The 27,658-nt window shown below is 43.6% G+C and overlaps 1 protein-coding gene across 1 annotated transcript in view; it reads right to left on the bottom strand.

Annotated features, from left to right (window-relative positions):
• The window catches only part of LOC112262845 (oxysterol-binding protein 2), an 84,699-nt gene that overhangs the window by 23,744 nt on the left and 33,297 nt on the right, over positions 1-27,658 (bottom strand). Inside the window, exon 3 of the mRNA XM_042331538.1 lies at positions 31-284. Coding sequence (XP_042187472.1) covers positions 31-284 — 254 coding nt within the window. The remainder of the gene's footprint in view (positions 1-30; positions 285-27,658) is intronic.

Below are 27,658 nucleotides of genomic sequence, written 5' to 3'. Positions count from 1 at the left end.
TGTGTAGAAGCCTTGAGTCTCACTACTCACATTGATCATAGCATTCGAGGTGATGCGGAAGAGGGTGGCGCGTTCATTGACGCCCTTGATCTTCTCTCCTCCCTCCACGGGGACTCTCAGCGCCTCAAGTTCACTCAGAGAGCGCTGCAGGGCCGCCCCATGCTTGGCGATTAGGTCGTTACACGTGCTGAGGTCATCAAGCTTGCTGATCAGGGTCTTCAGAGTGCCCTGGATCCCCTCACTGCGGTCCGACTGGGTCGTGGGCTCCTCGTCCCCTGAGTCATCTGCAGAGGAAAGATCAGAGTTCAGATAAGAGGAGACTTCAAATAAAGGAGGGAAATGAAGGATGCATGCTCCTTACCACAGACACGGGAAACTAAATCAAACATTAGAAAGACATTAGCACTTCTTAATGCTATTTGGATTCAATTCCCCTAAAATGTAAACTCCATATTCTAAGTCCAATACCCAGTGGCTGCATGAACTCATGCATCCATCTCCCTTTATTGATTGCTCTCTAAGAAATGAGTTTGTTTCCCAAGTTAGAGCACTTGATAATCTCACCATTCAATGATCCATTCACTAAACATGTAAAATGGAGGACACCGCAGTAGGCTCACCAGCAGCAGAGTCCGTGTTAAATTCATACAGAGGCAGCCAACAGATAACCATCAATATATTATTGGAGGTCCAAATGAGCCAAATATATGGTCGACGGATTGCTTTGCTTCATTGCAGGTTCATCATATTCCAAGAGATACACACATGCACAAGTTTGCATCTAAAATACACAGGGTCATCTATGACTTAGCTATGAAGAGATTCAGAGACACTATGAAAAAAATACATTAAATAGTCATTACTGCCACTGATAAAATGTGTGTTGGAATTGCTCTGCGGCTGGATTTTACACACACACACACACACACACACACACACACACACACATATATATATATATATATATACACACACATACACAGTGGGGCAAAAAAGTATTTAGTCAGCCACCAATTGTGCAAGTATGAGAGAGGCCTGTAATTTTCATCATAAGTACACTTCAACTATGACAGACAAAATGAGAAAAAAAAATTCCAGAAAATCCCATTGTAGGATTTTTAATGAATTTATTTGCAAATTATGGTGGAAAATAAGTATTTGGTCACCTACAAACAAGCAAGATTTCTGGCTCTCACAGACCTGTAACTTCTTCTTTAAGAGGCTCCTCTGTCCTCCACTCGTTACCTGTATTAATGGCACCTGTTTGAACTTGTTATCAGTATAAAATACACCTGTCCACAACCTCAAACAGTCACACTCCAAACTCCACTATGGCCAAGACCAAAGAGCTGTCAAAGGACACCAGAAACAAAATTGTAGACCTGCACCAGGCTGGAAAGACTGAATCTGCAATAGGTAAGCAGCTTGGTTTGAAGAAATCAACTGTGGGAGCAATTATTAGGAAATGGAAGACATACAAGACCACTGATAATCTCCCTTGATCTGGGGCTCCACGCAAGATCTCACCCCGTGGGGTCAAAATGATCACAAGAACGGTGAGCAAAAATCCCAGAACCACACGGGGGACTTAGTGAATGACCTGCAGAGAGCTGGGACCAAAGTAACAAAGCCTACCATCTGTAACACACTACGCCGCCAGGAACTCAAATCCTGCAGTGCCAAACGTGTCCCCCTGCTTAAGCCAGTACATGTCCAGGCCCGTCTGAAGTTTGCTAGAGAGCATTTGGATGATCCAGAAGAAGATTGGGAGAATATCATATGGTCAGATGAAACCAAAATAGAACTTTTTGGTAAAAACTCAACTCATCATGTTTGGAGGACAAAGAATGGTGAGTTGCATCCAAAGAACACCATACCTACTGTGAAACATGGTGGTGGAAACATCATGCTTTGGGGCTGTTTTTCTGCAAAGGGACCAGGACGACTGATCCGTGTAAAGGAAAGAATGAATGGGGCCATGTATCGTGAGATTTTGAGTGAAAACCTCCTTCCATCAGCAAGGGCATTGACTATAAAATGTGGCTGGGTCTTTCAGCATGACAATGATCCCAAACACACCACCCGGGCAACGAAGGAGTGGCTTCGTAAGAAGCATTTCAAGGTCCTGGAGTGGCCTAGCCAGTCTCCAGATCTCAACCCCATAGAAAATCTTTGGAGGGAGTTGAAAGTCCATGTTGCCCAGCAACAGCCCCAAAACATCACTGCTCTAGAGGAGATCTGCATGGAGGAATGGGCCAAAATACCAGCAACAGTGTGTGAAAACCTTGTGAAGACTTACAGAAAACATTTGACCTCTGTCATTGCCAACAAAGGGTATATAACGAAGTATTGAGAGAAACTTGTTATTGACCAAATACTTATTTTCCACCATAATTTGCAAATAAATTGATTAAAAATCCTACAATGTGATTTTCTTCTCTTTTTTTTTCATTTTGTCTGTCATAGTTGAAGTGTACCTATGATGAAAATTACAGGCCTCTCTCATCTTTTTAAGTGGGAGAACTTGCACAATTGGTGGCTGACTAAATACTTTTTTGCCCCACTGTGTGTGTGTGTGTGTGTGTGTGTGTGTGTGTGTGTGTGTGTGTGTATATATATTATATATACACACACACACACACACACACACACACACACCTCTCTCTTAATGGCCCCTTTCCGGAGACAGCCACTGGTGAAACCCTCGGAAGCAGAACAAATGTATTTAAGCCGAGTCAGGGTATTTACATGAGGCAGTCTTCCATTCCTTCAGTGGGCCCCTGTTCTGCTCTGCAGCCCTGCCCTGCCCTGCTCTGCCCTGCTCTGCCCTGCTCTGCTCTGCCCTGCTCTGCTCTGCTCTGCCCTGCTTTGCTCTGCTCTGCCCTGCTTTGCTCTGCCCTGCATTGCTCTGCTTTGCTCTGCCCTGCTTTGCTCTGCCCTGCTTTATTCTGCTCTGCTTTGCCCTGCCCTGCTTTGCTCTGTTCTGTTCTGTTCTGTTTGGTTTTGCCCTGCTCTGCTCTGCCCTGCCCTGCCCTGCCCTGTTTTGTTTTGCCCTGCTCTGCTCTGCATTGCTCTGTTCTGCCCTGCTCTGCTCTGCTGCAGTGGTGACTGCAGGGCAGTGTGTCCGCAGTGGAGAGGTTACTCGGGACCACTCTGAACATACAGTATGAGAACAGTGTGTCAGCCTCTGTCCAAACATTACATAGACTCTTACTGGGACCAGAAATACCCCCCAGGTCAGGCACAGAACCAGATATAGCCCACATCCAGGCATTTTGGCACATCCCCTGGGATCTGAAGGATTTCACATTGCAATGACCCTGGTGGTGGTCATACAAACATCAATGGTCAGTTTAATAAAGAGACCTCCCACACAACATACTGTATGACTTGATCAGAGACAGGTGTGTTAAGTCTGTTAGAGAGCAACCACATCTTGACCACGCGTTTCCACAAACAAAAACCCTTTAAATGTCAGGTCAGAACACATGATTTATTGAGGCAAATCAGGAAAAGTCTGACATTTGTTCTATAGTCCAGAAGTGGCATGGATCAAACTGATTCTCCGCCATTTTCTCAACCCAAGCTGCACAAAGTCACAGTGTATTTGTTGCATAATGCCAGCGGATCTTACTGTTATGGAAATTGGTTTGAAGATGATACACACTATTATAAGGGTAACATAGCGCACTGGTAACAGAGAGACGTATGTGTGCACGGTACGGTGGCAGTGGGTGCATGCACATGTGTGTTTGAGTTAAAAGCTATACACTGAGTGTACAAAACCTTTTTTTTCATCATTATTTATTACAAAAAAACACAAGGAAGGGGTAACATTAAAGTATTAGAACATGATGCTGTAGTGTTTGTCCTTCAAGACACAATCAAACATGTATCAGTCTTTCCGCAACAGAGCCATCCTTATGTGTGAGGGTGCGTGTGCATGATAGTGATATAAAATATATGTCATAGTTTCCTTTTTCATGATCCCAATCTTGTGAAACCCAAACCCTCCACAGTTCCCCAATAGCTGTCCCTCAACCATTCGAGACCCCTCCCACAGTCCCCCCCAGAAGAAGAAAAAAATAAAATACAATGAATTCCATTCCCCACCCCCAATAACCCCCCCAATGCACCAACAGAAAAGAGGATGAACTAAAGAGAAAAAAGGAAAAGACAGAAGTGTACAAAACATTAGGAACACCTGCTCTTTCCATGACATAGACTGACCAGGTGAATCCAGGTGAAAGCTATGATCCCTTATTGATGTCACTTATTAAATCCACTTCAATCAGAGTCAAGGTTAGAAGACAGGTTAAAGAAGGATTTTGAAGCCTTTAGACAATTGAGACATGGATTGTGTATGCCTGTCAGAAGGTGAATGGGCAAGACAAAATATTTAAGTGCCTTTGAATGGGATAAGATAGTAGATGCCAAGCAAACCGGTTTGGGTCAAGAACTGCAAAGATGCTGGGTTTTTCAAACTCAACAGTTTTCCGTGTGTATCAAGAATGGTCCATCACCCAAAGGACATTCAGACAACTTGACACAACTGTGGGAAGCATTGCAGTCAACATGGGCCAGCATCCCTGTGGGACGCTTTCGACACCTTGTAGGGTACACGCCCTGACAAATTTAGGCTGTTCTGAGGCAAAAGGGGGGCGAAGGGGTGTAAATCAATATTAGGAAGGTGTTCTTCATGTTTTGTACACTCAGTGTATATAGGAAGTAAAATTAATATTTTCACGAGTGCAACAGCAGACATTATTGTAGTCAGTTAAATAAAGTAGGTGAGGTATCATCACCCTCAACACTAGAGTGCTGGATGCTGGAGCCTTGGAAACATGCCTCTACTGCTCTGGCAGGTTATTGAGTAGATGGGAGGGTCTTTCACATTTTCAAAAGGAATGTAGCTTCTCTTGAGGAGTGGGAGGTCATAGATTTAGCCTAGAATCTATCTAGAAGGATCAGGAAACCCACCATCACCCCAGGTCAGAGGACGACATGGAGAATCATTCTCTCACATTTCCTCAAAGTCTCTCTGAAGAATGACAGTTATATTCAGATCCTTTTCACAGTCTTTCTTCTTCGACCACCTTCATCCTCTTCACTTTCCATCTACTCTCGCATAGCTCTGTTGTATTCTTTCTTGCCGTCTCACTCTCCCTTCTTTAGACTATTCCTGCATACACATCTCTGTCTGCCAGTCCTCTTCTGTTACCCCTCTCCTCCTCCTGATCTTCATCTGTTATATCAGGGAGTAATCCTGCACAGCCTAGGGAGGTGGTTAGAATGTTCCAAGCATGACACTTGAATGTGAAAGTGTCAGTTTAGCAGCTAGCAAAGGAAGCTGTCAGAGGCCGTTCTACTTCCACATTCCCACTAGCAACATGCCAGCTCTTTCTCTGACCTCACAGAGGAAGTGACTAACACTACTGACAAACACATTTACAACATGTAGGCCTACATCGGTGACGACAAAAACCATCACATGCTGCACACACTACTGACAACAAAGCCTGAAAGGCACTACTACCCATTTCCACTTCTACACAGGCATAGCACAGTCATAAAGACAGCAGCACCAGGAGCAGTGAGAACCAGGCAGTGGAGTGTATTAAAGTGACTCATTCCCAGTCCCAGGCTAGCGGGCTGTATGTCTGCGGACAGTCTAGAGCCTTGGCAATTACTCCACAATCTGACCTGGCAGAATGACATGCTACCAACAGACAGTTGCTCACAAATAACAACAAGAAATGGCAACCACATCAGACATTCATGATAAACCATGACCAAATATGATCCAGAGAGCCAGGGACAAGTCACACAATCAACTACAAAAATAACTCATTTCCTAACTGTTTGGTTGTGCTAAAGAGACTGAACAATGACAGCACAAGATGTCTCTCTTCGTGCTAATCAAATGTCCACCAGTAATCCATAAAGAGGGGGGAACCGACCCTCCTATTTGAAAGGGGAGACGTCCTGGAAGAGGGAGGAGAGAAAAGAGAGGAGGGAGAGAGAGGTAAAACAACACAAGAAAGGGAAGACGAGGGCACTCACCATGTTTGCACCCTTGGGCCTCCATCTTCACCCAGTGGGTGCTGACCAGTAAGCAAGCACAACCAGCATAGACAGCCAAAGACTGACTGCTCTGACTAGGTGATGTAATGCGTGAGCGTGCTGAATGGCCACGCTGTGTGCAGGAGCACAGAGAGACAAAACTGTCCAGCCCGAGGAAAAGACAAAAGCAGGCAGAGCTTCTGTAGAGACAGTCCAGCCCTACAACAACAGAGATGGGAGCCCAGAATGACCCTCCCCATGACCATCTCCCAGACCTGGAATTGAATTATAATTACAGCAGTTAGGCTCAGTTAGAGGCACCACAGAGAGAGAGGGGGAACAGTAGGACTGTTTGGCGAGGCATCGAGTGACTCACCGCCTACTATAGGATGTATACTAACTAGTAGTGGTCTATAGAATAGAGAGGAAGCATGGCAGAGGCATCCCCCAGGATCATTAATATAGCCTCGAGAACCCGACTCTGCAACCCAAGAGGGGCTGCCCTATGCAACTCAACCCTCCAACACCTTGGCATGGCTGCCACTACAGCAATGCCGCTCATCCTGATCCACAGTGTTCAAGTCATCCACATTCAGTTAACTGCCAAAATATTGGAAACACTTGAGTAAATAGGGATAAAAAGTATATTGAAAGCAGGTGCTTCCCCACAGGTGTGGTTTTGAGTTAATTAAGCAATTAACATTCCATCATGCTTAGGGTTATGTATAAAATGCTGGGTAGGCCATTATTTTGGCTACAATGCCCCTATCCATAGAGCACAAGTGCTCACTGAATGGTTTGGTCACTGAATGGTTGGATGAGCATGAAAACAATGTGAACCATATGCCATGGCCGTCTCAGTCACCAGATCTCAACCCAATTAAACACTTATGGGAGATTCTGGAGCGACGCCTGAAACAGCATTTTCCACAAGGGTGGCCTAGTGGTTAGCGCGTTGGACTAGTAACCGGAAGGTTGCAAGTTCAAATCCCCAAGCTGACAAGGTACAAATCTGTCGTTCTGCCCCTGATGAACAGGCAGTTAACCCACTGTTCATAGGCCGTCATTGAAAATAAGAATTTGTTCTTAACTGACTTGCCTAGTTAAATAAAGGTAAAAAATAAAAAATTTAAAAAATAACAATACACCAAATTATGGAATTTCTCGTGGAACAATCCCAATGAGTTCCAGACACTTGTAGAATCCATGCCAAGGTGCATTGAAGCTGTTCAGGTGGCTCGTGGTGCCCAATGCCCTATTAAGACACTTTATGTCCGTGTTTCCTTTATTTTGGCAGTTACAGACTGAAATTACAGCTGCGCGAAGCAGGCAGGGTAACATCAGGACATCCCAAGATGAGAGGCCTAAGTGGGGCTGTAGGGAAGGAATAAATAGACCAGCAGGCAGGAACAGGATATGGCCAGGGTATGATCAGACTGGGCTTAAACCGTTTATGAGGAGAAAATAAATGTATTAAGTCTGTATTAAGTTTTAACTGTCCATGTTGCTATACAGATATCATTTTAGGCCAGGGCTTACCGAAATGGTTGCTTTGCCGTGATTGGTTGTAGGTTACTGATAGGCCTCTACTATTGGCTGACATAGGCTATATCACTCACTAAAGGATGCGATGGAGAATGAGCTTGGGACAGGTGGGTTGAGGCAGGTAAGTTGGAACAGAAGTTTAGAGTGGAGGTAGAGGAACTCTGCAGCAAAGCCCTGCTCTCATTATTCACAACTCACTGCCAAGGAGTTCACCAGCCAAGTGATGGCACTTAAAAATAAACTGTCACATGCACCAAGGACTATGCCTATGTGTGTAATGGATCATCTGCTTACAGCAGGTTGTCTGCATAACTAATTGCCATTCCAGCACCTCCGGGCCCCCGGCATGCAGTCTCTGAATCCATAACAGTCAAACCACCCTACCATCATCAGTACACTCACCTCACAGCTAATGGGGAGGCTGCCTGCTGTGAACAGAAACACTGGTTTCATGGGGTGAAATCACAGAGGGGAGAAATACTGGTATTCTTTGTCTAATAAGAGCTAGGACATTAGGATGTGGAGAAACTAAAGCTGGGATGTTTTTAGATATTACACAAAAGGGGACTTCGTTTGGTAGTGAGCCAGAGGTGAAGGAAAGTGGTCATGATCATCATCTATCAAACATACAGAGGAAATGAAATGAAATATAAAACAAAGGAAGTTCATTTCAAACAACATTAGATTACAGGATATGAGTGGCTGATCAGTGAACCAATCAGAAATACAAGACACATGGCTAGCAGCCCCAGGGTACACAGAGCGTTGTGTGGGGGGCTTAATGGTAATCTTATGCAGGTAATGGTGCAGTGTACTGCTACACTCAGTGTCCGTGCTCAGCCCCCCACCCCTCGGAATGCACAGGACAACGGATGTGGCGGGATGGCTCCCCTTAGCAAGGTCGACGACACAGAGCGAGAGAGTCGATTACCACATGAGTCACGACTCAAGGGCGGCATGTCATCCTCCCCCCCACACCTCAGAAAACACCTATTACACAGAGATCAATAGAAAGCTGAGGCTCCCTCTACTGCTCTGATTTTATGCCTCAATTTCAGCCGATCTTGATGTCTATGATCTTCCTGTAAAAAAAACAGTCATTACACGGCAAGTAAACCCACAACTAAATGTCCAACCTTCCACATCCTTCCTGGCATGCAAACTGCTAATTTCTCACATGTCTGGTCTGACAGAGAGCAAGAAAGAAATAAGAAAGAAAGACAGAGAAAGAGATGGTTGTGTAATTAGGAGAGCAGTGCAGTACTACTAAACTGACAGACCCCGTCTCCAGCTCTCCTGAGGATGTGCTGTCAGATCAGTGGTCTGGTTCAGGGTACATCCACTAGCATGGAGATCTGATCTACCCCAGGAGCACGCATGGAGTCATGCAGGAAGCCTGTCTCTGTGTGTTAACACTGACATTCACACACCAAACAGAACAAACACACCAAACAGAGGGAAGACGGCTGTACTTTAGTCTCTGGGTAGCGTAGACATAGAATGATGGGATAATGATGAGGTAATAATGAGATAATTATTAACAGTTCATCATAATAAATAATGTGAATAATCACATCCTCACTGCATAAATCATATAATGGCTAATATGTTTATGAGATACAGTACCAAATACCATTTAAAGTGACCCTAATCAGTAATCAATGCATTGTTTTGCAGAGAACCCATTACAATTAGTGGCAGGAGCGTTGGGTCAGTAACCAAAAGGTCGCTGGTTCGAGCTGACAAGCTGAAAATCTGTCAATGTGCCATTGAGCAAGGCACTTAACCCTAATTGCGATTGTAAGTCAATCTGGATAAGAGCTTCTGCTAAAAGATTCAAATGTAAAAATGCAAATAATCCCACTTCAGAAATCCTATCAGATCCCTCTCCACTCCGCTCCATATATAGCATATTCCAAGTACAGACTCAAGCTATTCTTCCTCATCCAGCTCAGCTCACATCCCAAACCACACGCACACCTGAGGTTAAAGGAGGCCGTAGATGGAGAAATGGTGCATTGGTAGGTAATGCATAACTACCCATGAAATCTGGAGAGTAGGTTATATTTAGTAGTACCGACGGACTAGTATGTACTTGCGTGCTTTTAGAGTAGTCAGATTCATCAAGGAGAAGAGACACAGGGAGCTGAGCGAGGGAGTTTGAGAGAAAGAGAATAGAGTGAGATAGAGAGAGAGTTAGAGAGAGAGAGGGGGGATAGAGCGAGAGAGAGAGGGGAGTGTGATAGAGAGAGTTAGTGAGAGAGAGAGGGGGGATAGAGCGAGAGAGAGAGGGGAGTGTGATAGAGAGAGCTAGTGAGAGAGAGAGAGAGAGAGAGGAGTGTGATAGAGAGAGTTAGAGTGAGAGGATAGAGGAGTGGGATAGAGAGAGAGAGAGAGTTAAAGTGAGAGGATAGAGGGGATAGAGGATAGAGGGGAGTGAGAGGATAGAGGGGAGAGAGGACAGAGGGGATAGAGGATAGAGAGGACAGAGGGGAGAGAGGATAGAGAGGATAGAGGGGAGAGGGGAGAGGGGAGAGAGGGGAGAGAGGATAGAGGGGAGAGAGGATAGAGGGGAGAGAGGACAAAGGGGAGAGAGGACAGAGGGGAGAGAGGACAGAGGGGAGAGAGGACAGAGGGGAGAGAGGATAGAGGGGAGAGAGGATAGAGGGAGAGAGGACAGAGGGGAGAGAGGATAGAGGGGAGAGAGGATAGAGGGGAGAGAGGACAGAGGGGAGAGAGGATAGAGGGGAGAGGATAGAGGGGAGAGAGGATAGAGGGGAGAGAGGATAGAGGGAGAGAGAGGACAGAGGGGAGAGAGGACAGAGGGGAGAGAGGACAGAGGACAGAGAGGACAGAGGACAGAGAGGACAGAGGACAGAGAGGACAGAGGACAGAGAGGACAGAGGGGAGAGAGGACAGAGGGGAGAGAGGACAGAGGACAGAGAGGACAGAGGGGAGAGAGGACAGAGGGGAGAGAGTGTGTGAGCGGTGTGTCCTGGGCCAGGAGAGGGAGGAGAGTGTAATCCTGAGCGGTAATTGCTAACTGGTTGCTGGGCTCCCCTGAGATGCATCAAGTGAAGACAAATGGAGGAGACGGCAGGTTAAACCCAGTAACACAGTGCCCGGCTCAAAGCAACCAAATTAGGAACTGTGCAGAGCAACCTATCACTGTCCCCCCAACCTCTGCAGTACACTTCTAGTAGAATATTGAACACAATATAAAAACAGACCGAGGGTTTGGTGAGTAAGGGGCAGCGTAACTCACATTTTACCAGAAAGCAAAAGATCAGCTTTCAATGAAAACAAATGTCAAATGTAATTGTAAAAAAGTTCTGAAAGGGATCTGAAATAAATCCATATGAATATTTATTAGACAGAGGGGCAATATTCTATTTCCTGCCTGGCGTAGTATAGCAGGCTTTACAAGGAGGGGATATTTTAGAGAGCCAATATGTTGATCGATCCACAGCACATTCAGGTTCTGTCCCAAATGGCACCCTATACCCTGTATAGTGCACTACTTTTGATCAATCAATCAATCAATTAAATGTATTTTTAAAAAGTCCTTTTACATCAGGGCCCTTCAAGGGGAAATTTTCCTCTGCTCTCCCTCCCACTCTCTACAGGCATGGACATTAATTTGTCCATGCCACTAAATGCAAATTCAGCACCTCAGTGGCACCTCCTCGTCCTTGTGAGAGGGCATGCTGGGAAGGGAAAGTGTGTGAGTCTGGCCTGGGAACCCACAGTGGTGCTGTAGGGTTCTGCTGCATGCATGATGACAGGGTTATTGAGAAATAGCAAATCAAGAGGCCAGAAGAAAAGTTCATGCAACGACTGTAGATGACAGTCAGTTACACTGAAACAGTCTGTACTGAGTTCTACATGGTTTCTGGTCACGGTTTTATCTGAGAGTAGTGGGGCCAGGACCATACCAGTATCGTTAGTATCGTGGCAAGGATTTAACTTCTTTAGGAAAACAGCCCTAATGTTGGAAACAAACATCATTGTTGTCATTCAGAGTCACATTTCCTATCCAAGCTATAGCAGAATATTTTACATACAGCAGGTTTTTAAAGGACCAAGAGTTTAGTCTGCTTAGTTATGCTACAGAAAACATATTGCAATACTGGCAGGGGTGAAAGTAGATTTCATTTCTTACCAGTACGGCGTACCCCCACTATTTATTTTGCCGGCACACCATACCAGACCACCTTACTTTCAACCCTGGATACTGGTATCGTCACAGCCCTAGTAAGCAGCCTCGGCTTGTGCAAACCGGAACAGCTCATAGGAGCAGGAGACTCTCTCCTTACCGGTACGGAACTCCCTATGTGTGTGATAGACTAGACAAGATGCTAGTCTATCGCAGGGCCTTAACCCCAATCTACCTTCTTAATGCTGAGTCTAGTCTATCGCAGGGCCTTAACCCCAATCTACCTCCTTAATGCTGAGTCTAGTCTATCGCAGGGCCTTAACCCCAATCTACCTCCTTAATGCTGAGTCTAGTCTATCGCAGGGCCTTAACCCCAATCTACCTCCTTAATGCTGAGTCTAGTCTATCGCAGGGCCTTAACCCCAATCTACCTCCTTAATGCTGAGTGACAAGCAGAGACGCATCAGGTCCCATTTTTAGTCTTTGAAAAAACTAAAAATCGCTCTGTGTGTGTGTGTGTGTGTGTAGAGCAGAGATAGTACAGAAAGCCCAGGGCAGAAGCACACAGCTGTCCTACTGAAACATCACTACCAGCTCCAGGGGGAGAGAGGGATAGAGAGGGGTAATGGAGGGTGGGAAAGGGGATGGAGGGAAAGAGAAAACATGGTCATTGTGCAGTAGAGTCTACGGCAGGGGTAGTTTGGCTACCCTGGTCCTGGAGTGCCGCAAGAGCTTCATGTTTTTGATTTAACTGACCTGGAAGACCAGGTGTGTTGAATTAGGCAATCATTGAACTGATCAATTAGCCTAGTTGGAACAAAATCCATCAGTACCTGCGGCCCTCCAGGAACAGGATTGCCTACCCCTGGTTTACGGTATAAGAGACTGTGACCAATCAAAGCACCAAATTAGGACAATAAAATACAATAAAATACAAACTTTAACTGACATAATTTCAACCACAGCTCAACTCACAAACTGTAAAGTCCATGAATGGGTTCATCCATCACTTCACCTCACATACCATGCTTGGTTAGTTACACAGGCCTGCACCAACAGTCACACATGCCCACTCTGACACACAGCTGACATGGAGCTCCCCAAATAAAGTTTCAAGACTAAAGAACCAAATCTAACCTTGGACTGATAAACTGCTGTTACAAATGTGTAATCCCCTAACAGAAACATAATGTAAATCAATTGCATATTCACATGGTGATAAAGTAGACTAATTTCTTAAACTTACACCCAGAAAATAAATATAAAGTAACCCAAAGTCGATTTATGCTGGTACAGTAACTATAGTGCAGTATCACACACTGCATTGAACTGCATAAGTGTGGTCATCATGTCCATGACTCTGCGGAGGGGCTCTAGGACCCAGGGAGCCGCAAGAGCTAGCATCTTTACAATCCTCAATGTCATCATTATATATGGACTACTGCTACTATTAACACTCTACTCACATACTGTACATGCACAGACAACTACGGCATGCAGATATACACAGCTAGGGACTAGCTAGCATGTGCAAGTTTCATAACTTCCAAGTGCAAACACAAAGTGAAGCAGCCGGAAGACAGAGGGAGTGAATGGGAGAGGGAGAGAGAGAGGAAGGGAGAGCAGGAAGAGAGGGAGGGAGGGAAAGGAGTGGGAGGGGAGGCTGCATCCCTCAGAACGCACGTCCACCCATCTCAACTCTGCTGCTGCTGTGGATGGTCCAAAGCACTAACACCGGCCAGGCTGCAGTCGGTCCCAGCCGGCCAGGCTGCAGCACGGAACTGAGCCAAAAGCCAGAAAGCGCCGGTTCGATACAGAGAGATGGATGGATAAATGGATGGATACCTCCGAGGCATACGAGGTGGAGGAGGTGGCAGGCCGAAGTTTTCCTCCGGGGTGGTGTGAGAGGAGTGTGGAGGCTGTCTCCTCCTGAGGCTGAGCTGTAGCTGCTGTACTGACCCTGGTTCAGTTTACTGAGGCAGCCCGAGTTGCAGAAGGAGCGGACCGTCCCTGGTTCCCAGCAGCCCCGGCCCTTCATCCCCCTCTCTCTCCTCTCTGCTCTGCAGGCCCGGCGCTCCCCGAGACGCGACACTAGCCTGGGCCGCTACATCATCCTGGCACGGGGGGGCGGAGGCAGCAGCGATTGTCCTTATTCAGCATTGCAGCGGGCACACACACTGCTCACACACACATTCACACGCCCGCACGCTATGACAAGGGAAGGGAGGCAGGCGCTCCCCTCTTGCATTCGTGTTCTCTCCCTCTCCTAGCTTCGGCTCTTCTTCTCTGAAACGCTCTCGCTGCACACACACTCAGAGCACAGCACATTTACAATTCTCCTCCACATGCTTCTCTCAATGCAGTGCAGAGTGGAAAGGAGGGAGGGAGGGAGGGAGGGCGAGGCAGAGAGGAGATAGATGACTGCCGGCTGCCGAGACCTATAGAACCTAGACCAGAATGCATTACTACTTCCCCACTGCCATAGCCCCCCTCCCTTCCCTGCTTGACGGCATAAATCAATAGTTAACGGCTTCACTGCTGCACAGATTACAGTGAGCATTAGGGACAGTGCTGCACAGATTACAGTGAGCATTAGGGACAGTGCTGCACAGATTACAGTGAGCATTAGGGACAGTGCTGCACAGATTACAGTGAGCATTAGGGACAGTGCTGCACAGATTACAGTGAGCATTAGGGACAGTGCTGCACAGATTACAGTGAGCATTAGGGACAGTGCTGCACAGATTACAGTGAGCATTAGGGACAGTGCTGCACAGATTACAGTGAGCATTAGGGACAGTGCTGCACAGATTACAGTGAGCATTAGGGACAGTGCTGCACAGATTACAGTGAGCATTAGGGACAGTGCTGCACAGATTACAGTGAGCATTAGGGACAGTGCTTCACAGATTACAGTGAGCATTAGGGACAGTGCTGCACAGATTACAGTGAGCATTAGGGACAGTGCTGCACAGATTACAGTGAGCATTAGGGACAGTGCTGCACAGATTACAGTGAGCATTAGGGACAGTGCTGCACAGATTACAGTGAGCATTAGGGACAGTGCTTCACAGATTACAGTGAGCATTAGGGACAGTGCTTCACAGATTACAGTGAGCATTAGGGACAGTGCTTCACAGATTACAGTGAGCATTAGGGACAGTGCTTCACAGATTACAGTGAGCATTAGTGACAGTGCTGCACAGATTACAGTGAGCATTAGGGACAGTGCTTCACAGATTACAGTGAGCATTAGGGACAGTGCTTCACAGATTACAGAGAGCATTAGGGACAGTCCTTCACAGATCACCAAACTACCACGGTGTGCAGGTGTGTGATATCATACTGGTGTTAACCTCATGTGGAAACTACAGTCAAGGACATACAGGTCAAGCAATCTGTCATCTCTTTGCGGTCTTCAATAAAATATCTATCTACCGATCACCTCTCTGCTATTCTCTCTGCCTCTTTCCCACGACCAGTGAAGCTTTCCTGGAGAGACCAACAGTAGCGATCAGGCTACTGCGCAATTCTGACCCCCTCTAAATGGGCAAGGTCAATGCAGAGATGTGATATCAGAAATATACTACTGTTACTGTGGCTCTTCTCCTCAGCAGCATGCACTGCTCTGCTGCACCCACAGCAGTGTTCAGAAGGGGGGAGGTGATCATTTTAATACGGCTGCCAAGGGTTCATGCAATGTACTGCATTTGCATTCCAAGGTGACCTTGACCGCCCACAAAGCTTTCTGCCTCCCTCTGTGTTGCACTCGCACACACCTTGAGAAAGGGGAACAGTCTCACACACACATGTATTACCAACAATAACTAGGCTGTCCTCTGATCATATCCTCTGTTACCCTCTATAGGCTCATAACAGCAGCTAATGTCGTCGCTGTCCGAATGAGCGGATGTTAAGCGTCGCAATTCGCATACACATTGGAGCATGGCAACAGAGACCGTTTATTTATAGTGATCCACTTGAATTCTGCTCAAGCTGCTGCTGACGCCTCTGGGAAGGACACACCATGACGATGTGTTTGTATTATCGGCAGCTGTATGAGCTGTCATTAACCATGTCATGGTTCCAGGGGTGCAACTTTCATTGGGGACAGGGGTGGACATGTCCCCCCGACATTCTGAAATTGCATTTTTGTCATTGGAATGTAATACAAAACATGGCAAGAGTGTGCTTTAGGACCAGGCGGACGCCTCCGAGCAGTCGGGTAGACTATTTGGAGTGTTTATCCGACTGGATTTACAGTGGTTCTTTGTTTAAAAGTTGTGTCGTACTGCAACACAGCTTGCGGGCTGCCGCAGAATTCTACGGCACGTTGTGTGTCAGCCATTGTTGCCATTAATGCTAGTTAGTGATAGTTTGACCACCAGAGGGCATCTTTGAGAAAACTTTTACATTTTTAATATTGGCTGTACTAGAGAAGTTAAAACCTTTTTTTGTAAGAACATAGTATATGTGATTGATTAAGACATGTAGCTTAATTCATTTGATTAATATTATGGTGTTTCTATTCCAAGAAAAAAAAGTATACATCTGACAGACAGCGCCTGATTCAGTAACACTAAACAAGGATTAGATGGAGGCCGATGTTATAGGAAGAGACTTGGATGTATAGCTGAGGGAAAGGTGGGAAGCATCTGGGAACCTACAGTACCTTTTATTTAGCAAGAAGAAAATAGGAGAATAATAGAGAGAAAAAGTTGTGTTAACATAGGGGGGTGGGGGAGGGAGCGTTGACTGGCTTTCAAAAGTTGGCGCTGTACAACGTGACCGGTTGGGAGTAGGCTACTATTTGACTGCATGTGAAGAGCAATATAATCCTAACATTTCCACACCCTAATTGTAGTCTAGCCAATACCCAAACGGAGATTCAGTGAAAATAAAAATCTCATTGATTTATTAATACCATTCCCCATGCTCATCTCAGAGCAGCACCAAACGGTGCTGAAATAGTTGCCCACGCGTGGGTAGGCTATTGCTTCAAATCCTATTATAACAATTGGATGAATTTGGGTGTTCCAGTAAGCAACAATTTGTTGCCTTCATTAGCCTACTTTATTCTTAAAAGAACTCCAGCACAGAGAAGAGAAAGGAGCCTTAAATTATTTTTTAAATTATTTAACTAGGCAAGTCAGTTAACAACAAATTCTTATTTACAATGACGGCCTACACCGACCAAACCCGGACGATGCTGGGTCAATTGTGCGCCATGGGACTCCCAAACCCAGCTGAATAAAGCGATTGAAATCACAAACTAATTTGACTGTTTTTCATATTTGCAATCAACCATAAACACAGCATCTACCATGGTATTCCATTTCCAGCAAGATTATTCAAGCCATCAACTCACTGATGGTTGAAAATGATGAGCGATCAGCAAAGGCAATCTGGAATCTGCTGGCATCAGCGTACAAGATCGCTCTAATCACAGTCAGAAAACAATTGAAGAAACTTGAGTGGACTTATGGAAAGGCTCTGTAAGAGATTATATATATAAAACATTAACCATGTGTGTTCTCTTGTTTTGTACTGTTCTGTAGTTTCAACCTAATGATTCGTCTGACAAACAAAGAACTTTGCGCGCCGCAAAACCAGTTCGTCTTGAAGTATAACTTTTGTACGACTGACGCATTTAGTGAGAGGTCTAATGCTTTAATATTTAATCATTTCTGCCCTCTGAATTCATATTCATTATATAAATAGGCCCATGTGCACCTTCATCAGATGAACCGCAACATGTCGGCTAAAGCGCTTTAATTAATTTAATTAATTACATTTAATTAATTAATGCAACTGAAAGTTTTTAATATTGTGATAGTGAAGAGAAATATTATTTTATTTCCAAATAAAAATCTGATTGATTATCAAGACCAGTCCCTATGCTGTCATTCAGTGATATTTATTCCCATAGTAATTCGCTATGGAGCCATTAATATATTTAAAGTCCATTAACTCGGCAAGAGTCAACTGTCCTGCTGATAGTTGAAATAAACACCTGCATTTTGAAAAGGTATTTTTATTATTTTATTAACAAAACCATAAAGATGTTGATGAAGAAATCCTGTAGAGTATATGGCTTACACAACATTTTGAGGTAGCATGATGTTTGTAGTTAGAAACGTAAAACTTTAGAGTACTTAATACATAGCAAATTGGGGGGATTATTTAAAAAATAATAATTCACACCTAGCGCAAGCTATCCTTTTGTAAAGGTTGAAGAGTCTATTGTCCTGCTAATAGCCCATTGTGGAAACGTTGTTTGCACCCATAGGTTTTAGAAGATCTCATACAACGGCTGTGTGCTACTCTCTTCACAGAACAGCACAAACTGGCGCTAACCAGAATAGAAAGAGGAGTGGGAGGCCCCAGTGCACAACTGAGCAAGAGGACAACTACATTAGTGTGTCTAGTTTGACAAACAGACGCCTCACAAGTCCTCAACTGGCAGCTTCATTAAATAGTACCTGCAAAACCACAGTCTCAACGTCAACAGTGAGGAGGCGACTCCGGGATGCTGGCCTTCCTTTCCTGTAGCGGTCATGAGAGCCAGTTTAATCATAGGACAATGGTTTTGTGACTGTACTTGAAGAAACGTAACTTTTAACAAGGCACACCTGTTAATTGAAATACATTCCAGGTGACTACCTTATGAAGCTGGTTGAGAGAATGCCAAGAGTGTGCAAAGCTGTCATCAAGGCAAAGGGTGGCTACTTTGAAGAATGTAAAATATATTTTGACACTTTTTTGGTTACTACATGATTCCATGTGTTATTTCATAGTTTTGATGCCTTCACTATTATTCTACAATGTAGAAAATGCTAAAAAATAAAGAAAAACCCTTAAATGAGTAGGTGTGTCCAAACTTTTGACTGGTACTGTATATATTTACAAAATAATATATATGGGGGATTTGAAATTATGCAGACAATTACGTTGATGGAAGCCACAATCTATCGGCAATATTAAAGCTGATCTAGCCCCTAGAAGAAAATGTGACCCCCCCCCCAACTTCTAAAACCAAAGTTGTGCCCCTGTATGGTTACACTTTTATAAACAGTGCATGTCTGTAAGATGGATACTAAAAAGCCATGTCAGCAGTGTCCTGAGATAAGGATTTGGAATAGCATCTCTGGTGCATTTCTTGTGCGTGATGTGCACTACAGGAGGTTGGTGGCACCTTAATGTCTGGAACGAAATTAGTGGAATTATATCAAATTTATCAAACACATGGTTTCCATAGTTTCCAGGTGTTTGATGCCATTCCATTTGCTCCGTTCCGGCTATTATGAGCAGTCCTCCCCTCAACAGCCTCCTGTGATGTGCACATAAAGAACACATATATATGTATGGATATTTTACACACTGTCTGTGACATTCTGCTATGAAGTAGATCTGTAGTGAAGGACATGGTGATAAACAGTCTTATATACTGATATACTGAAGTAGATCTGTAGTGAAGGACATGGTGATAAACAGTCATATACTGAAGTAGATCTGTAGTGAAGGACATGGTGATAAACAGTCATATACTGAAGTAGATCTGTAGTGAAGTACATGGTGATAAACAGTCTTATATACTGATATACTGAAGTAGATCTGTAGTGAAGGACATGGTGATAAACAGTCTTATATACTGATATACTGAAGTAGATCTGTAGTGAAGGACATGGTGATAAACAGTCATATACTGAAGTAGATCTGTAGTGAAGGACATGGTGATAAACAGTTGTTTATACTGAAGTAGATCTGTAGTGAAGGACATGGTGATAAACAGTCTTTTATACTGAAGTAGATCTGTAGTGAAGGACATGGTGATAAAGTCTTTTATACTGAAGTAGATCTGTAGTGAAGAACATGGTGATAAACAGTCTTATATACTGAAGCAGATCTGTAGTGAAGGACATGGTGATAAACAGTCATATACTGAAGTAGATCTGTAGTGAAGGACATGGTGATAAACAGTCGTTTATACTGAAGTAGATCTGTAGTGAAGGACATGGTGATAAAGTCTTTTATACTGAAGTAGATCTGTAGTGAAGAACATGGTGATAAACAGTCTTATATACTGAAGCAGATCTGTAGTGAAGGACATGGTGATAAACAGTCTTATATTATGAAGTAGATCTGTAGTGAAGGACATGGTGATAAACAGTCTTATATACTGATATACTGAAGTAGATCTGTAGTGAAGGACATGGTGATAAACAGTCTTATATACTGAAGTAGATCTGTAGTGAAGTACATGGTGATAAACAGTCTTATATACTGAAGTAGATCTGTAGTGAAGGACATGGTGATAAACAGTCTTATATTATGAAGTAGATCTGTAGTGAAGGACATGGTGATAAACAGTCTTATATACTGATATACTGAAGTAGATCTGTAGTGAAGGACATGGTGATAAACAGTCTTATATACTGAAGTAGATCTGTAGTGAAGTACATGGTGATAAACAGTCTTATATACAGAAGTAGATCTGTAGTGAAGGACATGGTGATAAACAGTCTTATATACTGAAGTAGATCTGTAGTGAAGGACATGGTGATTGATGGTCCCCTCAATGTAATATGATGCTTCGTGCTTAGGGATTGGGAGAGGGGGTGTAGGGGTGGAAACAGTTCAAACACCCACCCACACACCCCTGTGGCTATAATCCCCCACCCCCCAACCGGTGGAGGAGGGAATGACAGTGTTACTGAGGCTGTCAGGCTGCCTGGTAAATTGGGGAGTGTTCGCTTGATTAAGGGAAAAAATAAAAGTGACAGTTATTTTTCGGACTACAGTGTCATAAATTCCGCAGCAACTTTCCTAATAGCCTAACGTGAGAAAACAGAGGCTGTGGATTCAGAGCTATAATAGTGTATCAGTAAGATAACTGAGGCTGCTGTTGAGTGGTGGCTTGTGTGTCCCAAATAGCACCCTCTTCCCTATAAAGTGCACTGCTTTTGACCATAGCCCTACGGGCCCTGATCAAAAGTAATGCATTATAAAAGGGAATAGGGTGCTATTTGGGATGTATCCAGTGTGTCGGGGAGAAGGTGTGTTCTTCCGTATGTCCTAAGTCTTATACAGGGGAGGGAAACAAAGCCAGGTACCTCCAATTAATATCACACTCGCTTGACCTGCATTTATTATTATCTCCTTTAACAGAGCTACGGGTAACAGCGCAAAGACAACTGGAATGGGTTCCACCGACGTGAGTGAGTGAGTGAGAGAGTGAGAACTACAGTAGCAATGGTCTCTGAATGTCATGCCACTTCATCACAACAGTAGGATCCAGCAGAGAACATGCATTTTCCATGGAGATGAGACATTTTTGCAGTTTTGAAGCCAATTCCTGCAATCCTACACATTCTGCCATGGAGCTGAGAGAAAATGTTGCAGTTATAAAGCTAATTTCCTGCAATTCCATGCATTTTGCCATAGCTAATGCTGTGTTCAAGTTGACTGGATGTTCTTTGGGTGGTGGACCATTCTTGATACATACGGGAAACTGTTGAGCATGAAAAACCCAGCAGTGTTGCCGTTCTTGACAAACTCAAACCGGGGCACCTGGCACCTACTACCATACCCCGTTCAAAGGCACTTAAATCTTTTGTCTTGCCCATTCATCTCTGAATGGCACACATACACAATCCATGTTTTAATTGTCTCAAGTCTTAAAAACCCTTCTTTAACCTGTCTCCTCCCCTTCATCTACACTGATTGAAATGGATTTAATAAGTGACATCAATGAGCGATCATAGTTTCCACTTAGATTAACCTGGCCAGTCTGTCATAAAAAGAGCAGATGTTCCTAATATTTGGTTCACTCAAGGTATGTCCATTATATTATTTACATACTTTATACAGTGGGGCAAAAAAGTATTTGGTCAGCCACCAATTGTGCAAGTTCTCCCACTTAAAAAGATGAGAGAGGCCTGTAATTTTCATCATAGGTACACTTCAACTATGACAGACAAAATGAGAAAAAAAATCCAGAAAATCACATTGTAGGATTTTTTTATGAATTTATTTGCAAATTATGGTGGAAAATAAGTATTTGGTCAATAACAAAAGTTTATCTCAATACTTTGTTAGATACCCTTTGTTGGCAATAACAGAGGTCAAACGTTTTCTGTAAGTCTTCACAAGGTTTTCACACACTGTTGCTGGTATTTTGGCCCATTTCTCCATGCAGATCTCCTCTAGAGCAGTGATGTTTTGGGGCTGTTGCTGGGCAACACAGACTTTCAACTCCCTCCAAAGATTTTCTATGGGGTTGAGATCTGGAGACTGGCTAGGCCACTCCAGAACCTTGAAATGCTTCTTACGAAGCCACTCCTTCATTGCACGGGCGGTGTGTTTGGGATCATTGTCATGCTGAAAGACCCAGCCACGTTTTATAGTCAATGCCCTTGCTGATGGAAGGAGGTTTTCACTCAAGATCTCACGATACATGGCCCCATTCATTCTTTCCTTTACACGGATCAATCGTCCTGGTCCCTTTGCAGAAAAACAGCCCCAAAGCATGAGGTTTCCACCCCCATGCTTCACAGTAGGTATGGTGTTCTTTGGATGCAACTCAGCATTCTTTGTCCTCCAAACACGACAAGTTATCAAAAAGTTATATTTTGGTTTCATCTGACCATATGACATTCTCCCAATCTTCTTCTGGATCATCCAAATGCTCTCTAGCAAACTTCAGACGGGCCTGGACATGTACTGGCTTAAGCAGGGGGACACATCTGGCACTGCAGGATTTGAGTCCCTGGTGGCGTAGTGTGTTACTGATGGTAGGCTTTGTTACTTTGATCCCAGCTCTCTGCAGGTCATTCACTAGGTCCCCCCGTGTGGTTCTGGGATTTTTGCTCACCGTTCTTGTGATCATTTTGACCCCACGGGGTGAGATCTTGCGTGGAGCCCCAGATCGAGGGAGATTATCAGTGGTCTTGTATGTCTTCCATTTCCTAATAATTGCTCCCACAGTTGATTTCTTCAAACCAAGCTGCTTACCTATTGCAGATTCAGTCTTCCCAGCCTGGTGCAGGTCTACAATTTTGTTTCTGGTGTCCTTTGACAGCTCTTTGATCTTGGCCATAGTGGAGTTTGGAGTGTGACTGTTTGAGGTTGTGGACAGGTGTCTTTTATACTGATAACAAGTTCAAACAGGTGCCATTAATACAGGTAACGAGTGGAGGACAGAGGAGCCTCTTAAAGAAGAAGTTACAGGTCTGTGAGAGCCAGAAATCTTGCTTGTTTGTAGGTGACCAAATACTTATTTTCCACCATAATTTGCAAATATATTCATTAAAAAATCATACAATGTGATTTTCTGGATTATTTTTTCTAATTTTGTCTGTCATAGTTGAAGTGTACCTATGATGAAAATTACAGGCCTCTCTCATATTTTTAAGTGGGAGAACTTGCACAATTGGTGGCTGACTAAATACTTTTTTGCCCCACTGTATCTGGTTACTGCGTTTGAGAATAAAATCCAGACATTTCTTCTCACGGCCCCAATCAATGAACTTTGTGCTCATAAGTTCTAAACCCACTCACTGAAGTGTCTAAGTTAAAAAGAGCAAACATTTCTCTCTGAGAAAAGGAAGCAACATTATAAAAAAGTAAGGTGGTGTTATGGATGAAACCGTCTCTGGACAAAGATGGCACTAGTTATGGTGATGGCAGCCAAATTGAACGGAATGTTAAAATCTTTTTTCTTTTTTACATAAAGGACCAAGCAATGCCTACTACAAATTAAATGAGCATGGCGATTCCCTCTGAAAGATGATCTCCATTCCTCCTGCCCTCTCCCTATGGGCTGATCTCCTCCTATGGTGATAAGCCAGACATCAAAAGGAGGTTGAGGATCTTCAATTAACCATATGGTTAGAGCAGAGAGTTACTGCTTCTTGACTGAGGCTGGGCCTGGGGCTGCTTTATTGCAAAGGGTAATGTATTGACTTGATGATTTGGCAATTACAGGCTGACACAACACTTCATATTAATGTCCCACGGAGCACCGCCCAATTATAGCTGACCGTCAATACACTAGACCAACGAGTCATCCCAGCTAGCAACTACTAATTGAATATGCATAGCCACTCGCTACACACACAAACACCAAACTGAGAATAATCTGAAATAACAAAATGTAACTCCATTGACAACAGTTAGCAGAAAAGACCAGAGGGAGAGGAAAGGTGACAGGAAGGAGGACAGGTCCGTGTCTACATTGAGCCTGGTGCCAGGTTTGCCCTCTTGTGGTGAGTGGGAAGGAAGGCACAGGTTTCCCATCAGACCTCATGAAGCTGCTTTATTCTGTGTCCCAATGACACCCTATTCCCTACATAGTGCACTACATTTGACCAAAATCTTTGGCCCATGGTCAAAAGTAGTGCACTATATAGGGAACAGGGTGGCATTTGAAGCAGCTTCAGTGTTCCTCCCCTGCTATTCCCATCAGGATGAAACCCCTCCATGGCCCCCAGCCTCAGCCTGCCAGGCCTGGCACAATGCCCAGCTGGAATAGTGATCCTCATCCAGCCAAACAGAATGACTGAGTAAAGCAAGTCACTAACTAGAAGGAGAGGCAGCTGTCTGATCTTACTGTACATGAGATTCAAGACCGACTTCAACATCATGGTCCTGAGACATGATGATGTGTCAGTCAGAGCCCCAAGCCATACAGATGAAAACTGATCTAGATAAGCCACGGGACAACAATCCAATTATGAAGGAAACCAGAATACAAAACCCCCCAGCTATACCTGTCATAACCCAACGTTTTAGGAGTTTAGAGGTTTCCCTGTTTTAAGAGGGGGGGGCACTTCTTCCATCTATGCACTGAGTGTGTGTGACATTCTGCATCCCAATGGATTGGTCTTTGAAGCAGCACAGCATACAGAGATCCTCATTGGACACACCTAGGACTGAGGCGGTCATGACATTTTGTCACCCGGTGATTGTCAAGCAAACAACTGCCGGTCTCTCAGTAACTTACCATTAATTAACAAACACATTTAGCATCTCCTGGCTTCCACACATGGAGACCTTTGGAACATCTACATTTTAAAAGTATAATAAATAAATGTAATATAGCCTACACCTTCACAATAAATCATTATTTATTTTAGACAGTTCTAAAGAAACATGATATGAAGAAAATGTCATGTATTTCAGAGGAACAGAATAGCATACTCTGAGTTGTCCTTATATTAGGCCCTGATCTGGATATGCCATATGGCTGTGGGCTATACAAGTTCATTTAGCAGACAAGATTAGCTTAGAATTCCATGGCATTATTTGTATATTATTTTATAGTATGAAGGACAGAATTGAACATACAGTAGCTGAATAAAATAGAAAGGATGTTGTTTTCTTCAAATGATTTGAGGTCCTCCTATATGCTTCATTTAGAGTTATTAATCTAACTTTAGTTGGGATACTAACGTTGAGCTATATGTTTGCATTTTTAACATTCTAAGGCTGCATGATGCAAATCTAATGATGATTTGAAAAAAAGTCACATGAAAGGCATGAGCTCTGCTTTGTTTCTTGCACAGGCCGCACACACTTCATCAGTCTCTCATTCACAATTTGACAAGCAATTGATAATGCCTCAAATTTCCCGGCGGCATCCCCCTAATGTGGTCATAATGCCCCCTAACAAAAGATCCCTGCGACCAGTGGCCGTTGTGCCCTTAGGCTGAATATAATAATTATGATTCCCTTCTTCCGACTGTGTTCCGAAGCGCCTCTCACTCTGATATCGCAATTCTTATTTGCAAATGCCCGTCACGTGATCGGGTTCTTCTCACAGGCATCTATCTCAGCTCTGAAGTAAGCTACAAGTGAAGACAGACACATCGGGGCTGCAATCACGCATGTCTTTCTTATCAAATTGCGAGGCGCATACTGAAAATGTTAGAAGAACTGTCCACATTTACTTTTCGTCAGCCAACAAGATGAGTAGGCCTAACGAACAGCAAAAAAACTAGCCTATGTCAATCTACTATCCCCCAAATAATACAACCACTCGCATCAAAAACACAGTTTAAAAGCATTGAGGCTGATGCAACAGATCAGAACGTTTAGCTTAAAATATTGATAAACTATTAAGGCAATTTCTTCACATTATAAGCGCAGCAATGCGCACAAGCTGGGCATCATTCACAAGTGATAATATATAATTCACAATTGATAGGCTAATTTTGTCACACATCAGAGTATTCTTGATTTAATCTTGCCTTTACATATACGTGTGAAATAAGTTTAGATTTAGAATGGACTATTATCATGCACGTGTCTCGGAACAAGGGTAGGGTGAAAAATACATGTAATCTATGCACTTAAATATCGAATGGGGGATGCTATTCCCATGGTAAAAAAAAGCATCCTCCTTTTCATGCCAGCCAGATGGGCTATACTCCCGTTGTAAAGCGAAGCAATGTGCTTAATGTTAGGATAGATGTAAAAAATATAAAGTAGCCCTAGCCTATAGAAAGCTGATGGGATCCTCCCCTTTTTAATAGAGGCCATGAAAACTCTGCTTTCTCACGCAATTGCATAGCCTATAGAAATGTTGAGCAACATGAGCTCATGGGCTCTCATGAAGTGATTAATTTGATTTTCGATTACATTTGCATTGATGTCAGAGTGATTATAGGGACAATAGAGTGCTGAGTAACAGGCAGTTAGCAAGATTGGTAGGCTATTAATGACCATCAGCAGCATCAGAGCTTGGAGAAGCCTAGATACCGTGACCAAACCCTCACGTGGAATTTGACTGCGGTCATGACTGGTGACAGCTGAAGTGGTGGTAATACGGTCACTGTAACAGCCCTAGAGACACACTCGATCCATACAGAATTCCAGTACAGCAAAGCCCCACACAATACCACCAGTGTAGTAACTCCTGTAATATTACTGTGCTTTAAAAAAGTATGTTGTTCCCTGGCAGTTTGTGATTAACATAGATACCGGATCCATTTAACCATAGACTGGCTGTGTGGTTGTGTTAGTCAGTAAGACTGATATAGAATACACACACACAAATGCTTGGATAACAGCGATGGAGGGGTAGGGGAAAAAAATGTTACTGTACATAGAGATTATTTTTTACAATCAATATTTTATTATATCGATACTTTGATTTCCATGACTGATCAAAACAAATGTTATCACGCTCTCTTGCATCTCTCTGCAGAAGACATATAGTGAGAAATACACTACATGACCAAAAGTATGTGGACACCTGCTCGTCAAACATCTCATTCCAAAATCATGGGCAATAATATAGAGTTGGTCCCCCCTTGGCTGCAACAGTAGCCTCCACTCTTCTGGGAAGGCTTTCCACTAGATGTTGGAACCAGAGGTCGACCGATTATGATTTTTCCAATGCCAATACCGATTATTGGAGGACCAAAAAAGTTGATACCGATTAATCTGCCGATTTTTTAAATTTATTTGTAATAATGACAATTACAACAATACTGAAAGAACACTTAACTTAAAATAATACATCAATAAAATCAATTTAGCCTCAAATAAATAATGAAACATGTTCAATTTGGTTTAAATAATGCAAAAACAAAGTGTTGGAGAAGAAAATAAAAGTGCATTATGTGCCATGTAAGAAAGCTAACATTTAAGTTCCTTGCTCAGAACATGAGAACATATGAAAGCTGGTGGTTCCTTTTAACATGAGTCTTCAATATTCCCAGGTAAGAAGTTTCAGGTTGTAGTTATTATAGGAATGATAGGACTATTTCTCTCTATACCATTTGTATTTCATTAACGTTTGACTATTGGATGTTCTTATAGGCACTTTAGTATTGCCAGTGTAAAAGTATAGCTTCCGTCCCTCTCCTCACTCCTCCCTGGACACGAACC

The sequence above is a fragment of the Oncorhynchus tshawytscha genome, linkage group LG12, assembly GCF_018296145.1.
Source record: "Oncorhynchus tshawytscha isolate Ot180627B linkage group LG12, Otsh_v2.0, whole genome shotgun sequence".
Taxonomy (NCBI): Eukaryota; Metazoa; Chordata; class Actinopteri; order Salmoniformes; family Salmonidae; genus Oncorhynchus; species Oncorhynchus tshawytscha.
This window is presented reverse-complemented; position numbering and strand designations above follow the sequence as displayed.